Below are 8,306 nucleotides of genomic sequence, written 5' to 3'. Positions count from 1 at the left end.
AGTCTAGCAAATTGGGACAATTTAGACGGAAGTCCAAGATGTACAACCCTTGAAGTCTCTATGCATTTGGCTCTTGTCTGGCCAAGTTCATCTTAGTCCCAGGAGGTAGAGGCCAGCCAGCACCCCTTAGATGGGGTGTGTGTGTGTGTGTGTGTGTGTGTGTGTGTGTGTGTGTGTATGTGTGTGTAGAGGGAGAGAGAGAGAGCAAGGCGGGGTAGGGGGGAGAGTAGGATTGACATTTCACTGCATGGGGGGGGGGGGACCCACCAGATTCAACCCAGCAGGCCCTTCTGAACCCAATATTTTCTTGGGTTGCGGAGCCCATGCCCCTCCCCTCAGCAGGGCTTTAGGGCTGAGCCTGAGAGAAGGAGGAAGGGAGGGAAGAAGAGAGAGAAGCCACGTTTCCTTAGGGAGGGAGGGGAAGAGAGAGAGGAGAAGGACAAGCTCAGAGACAGAGACAGTCATGAAGACACAGGGAGAGACAGAAAGTCAAGGAGACAAGAGGGACAGAGAAACAGACCTAGAGACACAGAGATGGGGGGAAAGATCTCCCTCTTCCTGAACTATCACCCTGTGCTGCTCTGATCATCTGAGCGTTAGTTCCCTCCCTGGGGAATCTCAGGCTGACTCTCTGGGGCTGCCGCAGCAGCACCCCTAAGTTTCCAGGTCTGGCTCACAACCCGGGTACGGCTCTGGCCCCCCAAGGCGCGTCGGGTCCTAGGCCTTCCGAACACTTCCCCGTGCGCCCCCCAGCGGAGAACCAACCGCGGAGCCACCGAGGTCCTAAAGGGGGCGCAGGAAGGGGCGCCGCCACTTTGCACCCAATCTGGTCTCGGAACCCGGGGGTGGGTAGAGGACTGCTAGAAGACGTGGGCGGGGGGGCAGGACTGGTGTCTTTCGGGCTCATATCCGAGGATCGGCTGGCCCCGACGCCTCGACGTCCCCTTCCCCCAGAAGGCGGAGGTCAACGTACCCGCGGACAGAGCCCCCAGGAGGGGTGTGCACTGGCGCAAGCTCAGAGGCTCCGGTCCAGGTTCAGGGACTAGGGAGGTGTCGAGGTATCTAGTCTCCAAATCTCAGAGCTCTATACACGTGTCCTTCTGGGACCCTGCACCGAACCCCCTCCCCCGCTTCTGCCCAGTGATGTGTAGTCCCGTCCTTCCGGGGGGGCCCAGGCGCGCCGCGAAGAGGGGTGCGGAGTGGTGGAAGGGGGACGCAGACCCTTCATCTTACCGCATTGTTGAGGAAATCCGACTCGTTCAGATCCCCCAGGTCCAGGAAGCTGGATCCGGGGAACAGCCTGTCGGCCGGGAAGGGCTCCAAGACGGCGTCCATCGCGGCCGGCTCCGGAGACCCTCTTCGCCTTACTCCAGGGCGGCGGCGCACCCGGCCCAGAGCTCCTGCCTGAGCAGTGGCTAGCGGGCGGGGGCAGGTCCGGGGCGAAGCCCCGGGGAGGGGCGGGCGCAGGCGGCGCAGCCCCGGGTAGGGGGCGCGGGGGGCGCTGGGGGCGCGGGGGCCTTAGGGCAGAGGCGCGGAGCTGGCTGGGCTCTGGGGCCCCGGGCGCACCGCGAGCATTTAGCCGACTCCTCCTCCTCCAGCTCCTCCTGGGGCACAGCTGGCTTCCATGGGGAGCCTGGGAGTGGGGCTGAGGGCCTGAGAAGCCCCCCGGACAGGGTGGGAGCCGGGGGTGGGGGAGCTGAGCGCTCCCCCGAGACTGGGTGGCTGCCCGGCGCTCCGCTCTCTGTCTGCGCCTCCCTCTGCACGGCTTCTGTCACTTTCCTCTCAGTGAAACCGGGAACCCCTGGCTGGTTAGCCCAGCTGGCCGAAGCGCCACGCCCCCACATCAATATTCACGATAAATTTCATATTAATGAGAAGAGGGAGAGGCCTGGGGAATGGTCCCTCCTCTTTTAAAGAGACATCTTCAAGTTAATGTTTTGCCAATGTGTCTGATCTCTAGGGTCTGGAAGCAAAATTAGCCTGGAGCCAATAACTGCTCCTGAAACCTCGGCATCTCGGCATCTCGTTAAGGCTTTGCCAGCCGCTCTCAAGTTCATGAGGGAGCTGAGTGACTGCCATTCTTCCAGCCCTTATGCTAGAAATTCAGTCAGGGAGTTCCATCTATGGGCCCCTCAGCAGGTCTCTGGATGGGGAGATTTTCACATATCTCCTCCTCCAGGAAGACTTCCCTGGCCTGCAGGCTGGAGCAGGTGGTATCCTATATACTCAAGGGACACAGTGTGCTTACCTCCGGTGTGGCGAGTCTAAGGTGTTACTGTCATTGCTCACAAGTCTATGACCCCATTGGACTCTGAGATCCCTCAGGGCAAGGACTGTACCCAGCTTTTCTGTGTGCGAAAGGACCCAGTGAACAGCAGAATGAGGCGAGGACCCCTTTTCTGTTCAATCATCTCTTTAATGGCTCAGGACAGAAAGAAGTTGAAGAACAGTGGCATGGATCCTGCCAAGTGTGGCTGGCTGCACAACCCCATGATCACCAAACATCCCCAGGTCCCCTGGATCCATTACCTAAGTGGCTTGCTCAGGAGTACAGCTTAATCTCTTGAAAGGGCTGATAAACAATCACCAGGCACCTGAACAAATGGAGGTGGTTCAGAAAGCCGCTCCCTGAGAGGGCTGAGCACACTGGTTCTTGCCCACAAGTCATTAATAGGATTAAGTGTGTTCTCTCTGTCTGGGGCTTTTAATTAGCTCAGGAACCAAAAGGCCCTAAAGAGGCAGAGATGTCACTGCAGTTAAGCCAGGATGTCACCGAAATTGTTCTCTCAGTGCCAAGGTGGGCTCACACACAGAGGCTGAGATAGAAGCTGTTTGCTTGCCTGGGGCGGGTAGGCAGGCACATGGCGTTCCCTCCATCTCATGACCCAGTTGACATAGTTCTGGAGAATAAGGTTCTGACCCTCCGGGCTGTCACATGACTATTAGCTCCCAGGCCTCCTGGAGAGCTTGCTCCTGAAAAACTGAGAGTACAGCCCATGCTTTGGGGACTGGTTCACCCAGCAATGCAACTCAGAGCAGACCCAGTGGGCCAAAAAGCAATCGGTTGACTCTCAAAACAGTGACAGGTAGAATTAGGGTGCTGAGACCATGGGTGTGCTTCCCAAATGCATCGCATCTGGCCAACTGGGGAACATTCCAACACGGAGAATGTGGCTGATCCCTTTTCGAGAGGGGGCGGGACGCAGTCTCTGGCTGGGTCATCATGCCAGTCTGTGGTGGGTGAGCAGGTGCCTGGGGTCCTGGTTCCCAACCTGGAGTTCCTGCAGCCCCCAGGAGGAACAAAAGTGTCCCTCTGCCTGAGGTTGGCTGGAAATTGTGCCTGTGTTCCTCCCAGCCAGCTCTGTAATTAGAGACAGAGGCACCATTTAAGTGATTGGGGAAGATTATATAGTTTTAGATAAATAGGATTAGAGTGTCCTCTCTTTCCTGATTCTTACCCAGGTGAACACCCCAGGAAACCATTGAAAATAATCCTGGGGAGACATTCTGGTTCCGGCACTGTGGGGTCTGAGAGGCAGAATCTCCCAGGAGAAATCCTGGGGAGGGGGGAAGGGGAGAGAGAGAGAGGGAATGGGCAGTGCAGAGCCTGTCTTGTAGTAGGAACATGATCAATTTTTTTTTTTTTTCTGGGATGGAGGGAATGGCAGGGGATTTGGTCACACATTCTGCAGATATTATTGAGCACATATGAACCTTCCCTAGACCAGGCACTGGAGATACAGCAGTGATTAAGAACTTTTCTGGAGTGAAGGAGGAAAGAAAGAATGGGTAGAAGAAATTTAAGAGGCTGATTTCAGATAATGGGAGGACCACGAAGGAAATAAAGTAGTACGATACAATTAAGGGGGGAAGGAAGTCCTCTCCGAAGAGGCGATGTGTGAGCTGAGAACAGAAGCCTGAACTGAGAGGTAAAATGGGGCAAGGTGGAAGGAAAAGCATTCCAGACAGAGAGAAGAGCAAGTAGAAGAGAAAGACTGGGAGGGACAGGCATTGACACGGGAGTGAGAAGGTGAATGTGAAACCCCATGCCCTACACAAGCCTGCACACTGAGGCTCGAGATTCTGTGCTATTCCAGCACCGAAAAGAATTGTGCCAGTTCAGGTTAGGAGGCCCACCTGAAGCCTTCTGTGAGCAGTGCATCCCTTCTCTATTCTCTCTTACTGATTTTCTGGGAGAGGAAATTAGACAGTCGACTGGGTCTAAAGTTGGGTTCTAAGCCAACAGGGAGGGTCTGCTCCCTCCCTGCCAATCCCTGGACCTGGTGCCACAACCCAGCCCCTCTCAGGCCCCTTCTGTGCGTCTGAAGGGTCAGGGGAAGGAGGCTGAGATTGGTTCTGTAAACACCCCAATCCAGGTCAAGAAAAGGACAGGCTGTAGCCCCTTCTGTTATGGGTTCGGGAACATCTGGTTGTTGCTCTTCAGCAGCTGCTTCAGATGTGAAGTGAAATGAATAAATATATCCCAACCCAGGCAGTGACGCACAGGAGAGAAAGGACAGAGATAAGCTTCCTGCCTGTCCCAGACACGGGAGGTCAGGTGGAGAGAGGGGCTCCTTGTCAGGCTGAGCTGTGAGCAGGGATGGTGTGTGTGTGTGTGTGTGTGTATGGGGGGTGTGTATCTTGGATGGGGACTGCCACATTTTGAATCCCCTGGAGGGTCACTGTCTTTCTCTGGGTCTCAGTTTTCACATCTATAAAATAGGAGACATGTAATGACCCATAGGGTCCTGTCCTCTCCAAGGACCTTCCAAATGTGCCTATATGGAGACAGGTGTTGTCAGAGGGTGGACTGGGAAGGGGTAAAGGACCTGCGTCCTTAGGAACCCTGGCACTCAGACTTTTCAGGCTCCTGCCCGGATCCTCCAGAAGGGTGCATGGCTGGCTATTTACACTCAGCAGGCAGGCCCTGGGTGGTGGTGAGAAGGTCACCCAAAGTAAACCTGCCTTGTTTGCCCGGATTGTAAAGGGAAAAACACTTTGGCATACTCTAACAGGAACTTCTGAGAAATGAAAAGGTATTCATCCTGGAGATTAAGCTGACTTCCGGGGCACAGATGGGGCCCTTTGTTCTCTTGTGGTTCCCTAAAATGGACTTCGTGGCTGCTCTCCCTGTGCCCCCTGCTGGGGCTAGTGTCCCTGGGGTGGCACCCTGCCAGGGGGGTGGGGGTGGGCTTCAGACCCAGGCTCTCACTCTTCCCCATCCCCTTGGCCTGTGGTTCTTCCCTGTTCCTCCCTGAACCATAAAAATACCTGACATTTATTGAGTACTTGCTTTGTGCCAGGCACTAAATACTTTACTTATATTATCGCATTTAATTCTTGGAAAAAGCTTGTGAAATAAGTATCATATTCACTGCTTCTAAGATGCACGTTTTAACATCACTGAAATCAGAGTGTGTCTTGTAATCAATGGCGTGTTATAGTTGTTTTTTCCTTCTCAATGTCCATAAAGTAGCGGTGCATCATATAACTGATGACACGGATTCTCATATTCAGTGAAACATGATTTACTATCATCACCAACCCTCAGATGAGAAGACTGAAGCTCAGAGAGCTTATGACTTACCACTCCTTTGTTTTACAGGGAAAAAAGGCGTAGGGCCATAGGACGCTTGCCTTAGGTCACCAGCTTCAGTGGGGCAGAGACAGGGCTGAAATCTGGGCCTCCAGTCTTCTTACCCAGGGCCCTTTCCACTCACCCCAGATGAACTGGCTTTGCTCACTTGGGAGAGGCAGGAGCCGAGGGGAGGGCCTTCCAGGACCTTCCTCAGCAGCTGGTGAATCACCAGCCACCCTGCCTTGGAGAAGGACCTTGAAGATAGATTTTTTCCCTCTCCAAATTCTCTGAAGACTGAAGTTCCTTAAGGACTAAGAAAACACTTGCCTCCCTTCCCACTCCTTTTCCTGGTAATTATTTTAGCTTTGCTTTCCCTGAATTTCTGTTCTACTGTCCCATCTTTGGACCGGAGGCAGGCCCGCCCCTTGGCCCTCTGTCTGCCTGCCGCCTGGGGAACAGCTCCACCCGCTTCCTGCTTTGCTCAGTCCTGCTCTGAACTCACCCTTCTTTCTTCTACCTCGAGTCACCTGCACCAACTCTGCTTCTGGATGCCTCTCTAACCCAGGCCACTGGCTCCAACCCCAGAGACATACACTCAGGCATATAACCTCCAGCCCCTTTGCTTTCTAAGTCTGAAGTCAGGGGAGAAAAGTCAACAAAGCCAGGCTTTCCTCTTGCCTCAATGAGCCCTCATGTTGTTGGGGACACTCCCCTGCAAATCCTGCCCCACTGAGGCCTGGCAGAGCTGGAACTATGGATGAAAGGAAGGACAAGGGTATGGAAAGGCAGAGACTGAACCCTACCCATTATCTATTGCACTTGCTAAGTTCACCCCCTGCCTGCTCCCGTGCCTCAGTTTCCCCAACCTCCGAGGCTGACAAGGCTGAAATGGCTCATCACCAGGAGGTACAGAGGCAGCGTCAGGCATTTAAATCCAAATCTTTGCTAAAATGCACCCAGGCAGTGTTCAGTTTAGTGGGGACTGATAACAGTCAAGGTTAAGCCGGGGCTTCAGATTCTTTTCTGTAAAATGAGGGTTTTGGACAGGATGGTCTCTCAAATTCCCAACCTATCAGTTCTCAACTGCCAGAATTCTGTCTCCCTCTGTCCAGAAAGCAAATGTGGGCTTTGTGTGTGAGGAGCTCATGCGTTCTCTGGGCATCGACTGGCCAGGAGCTGAGTGTCCAGCCTGCAGAGGTGTGACCATGCATGTACACCCTGCTCAAGTGGACGATCCTGTGCGTGGAGGTGTGGACCCACATGTGGGGCTTCTGCCGTTTGTGCCCTTGTGCAAGTCTCTGGGGAGAAAGCGCCAGCTCACACCTAGGAGTGGGCCCACCCCTCTGTGCACATCCATGCCAGCGCGTGCGGCCGCAAATCTGGTTTCCATCTTCTTCCAATAGGCAGCAGGGCTGGGGGAGACTGAGTGGAATATTAATTGTGCTTTTGCACGTGGCTGAGCTCCATGAATGTGGTGGTAGGAGGGAGCAGCCTGAAGCTATGTGGGGAATGAGGGGTAAGCCACAAGAGCAGGGTTCCCTGGGGTTTATAGGCGTGCTTGGGAGGAGGCAGAGCCCTAAGACCCAAAAGGGTGGGTGGCAGGAGAAGGGAGAGAGCTTCTGAAACCAAGAATCTGGGGACAGCAGGGAAGATACTAGCTAGGTTTAGAGCAATTCCCGCATTTGCCTAACCCAGAGCTTGGCACATAGTAGGTGTTCAATTAGCGTGTGATGAATGATTGAATAGCTGACTGCTGCATGCATGGAAGATCTCACAGATAACTCCTTACCTGGGAGAAAAGAGAGGACTGACTAGGAGGAAGGAAGGAAGTGAGCACATATTAAGCACCTACCATGTGCTGGCCACTCTAAGGGTTACCGCCAGGCATTTAATTTTATTTCAAACACACAAAAGCCCTGGAAGATAGTATCCCCATCATTGTGCACACATTCCCCCCTTCCCAACTTGCCCTTTTTGGAGGGTCCAGGAGAGAGATTTCCTTTGACTTCAGGGCACAGAAAAGCTGGTTGCTTCTGAGTGGTGGGTCTATTTTTAATCTAATGGACACTTTGGATTTTGTGTCTCATTGAATTTCCTTCTTTATTTGGGCTGTCAGGAAGCTCAGAGATGAATTTGCTGGAGCATACCTCTTGCAACAGGATTTCATGGGGGTGCATTTCACAAACTAACTGCAGCTCTGGCTTTATCTTAGTTTTTTTTTTTTTTTTTTTTTTGAGAGAGACTTTGCAAGTAGGGGAGAGGAGTGGGGTTGGAAGGGGGAGAGAGAGAGAGAATCTCAAGCAGGCTGGCTTTATGTTCAGTGCAGAGCCTGACATAGGGCTCCATCCCACAAGCCTGGGATCATGACCTGAGACTAAATCAAGAGTCAGACACTCAACCAACTGAGCCACCCAGGCACCCCTATCTTAAGTTTTTATCCCCCTTTCTCCATATCCTTTTCCCTCTATTAAAAGCTTTCAAATTCCTTTGTCTGTAGGGTTTCTCAAATACCTTTAATACACGCTGAAGTGATGGGTATAAATACAAAAATATTTTTACTTTTATAGATGAGGAAGGCTCAGAGAGGTCATGTTATTTGTCCAAGATCACACAGCTATTAAGCAAGAGAGTTGAGAATTTGATCTTGGGTCTGTTTGACTTGATCTTTCCACTGCACCAAACTCTGGGACTGGACAAGTTGCACAGTAATTGGGAGCTTCCTGGGGAG

At 53.0% G+C, this 8,306-nt stretch overlaps 1 protein-coding gene across 1 annotated transcript in view; it reads right to left on the bottom strand.

Annotated features, from left to right (window-relative positions):
- Positions 1-1,804, bottom strand: part of CREB3L1 (cAMP responsive element binding protein 3 like 1) — a 35,316-nt gene extending 33,512 nt beyond the window's left edge. Inside the window, 1 exon segment of the mRNA XM_003993204.5 lies at positions 1,234-1,804. Coding sequence (XP_003993253.2) covers positions 1,234-1,335 — 102 coding nt within the window. The 5' untranslated portion in view covers positions 1,336-1,804.
- Between the last annotated feature and the right edge of the window lie 6,502 nt (positions 1,805-8,306).

This window comes from Felis catus, chromosome D1, assembly GCF_018350175.1.
Source record: "Felis catus isolate Fca126 chromosome D1, F.catus_Fca126_mat1.0, whole genome shotgun sequence".
In the NCBI taxonomy this organism is placed as follows: Eukaryota; Metazoa; Chordata; class Mammalia; order Carnivora; family Felidae; genus Felis; species Felis catus.
The sequence above is the reverse complement of the archived record's forward strand: the minus strand, read 5'-3'. Positions and strand labels throughout refer to the sequence as shown.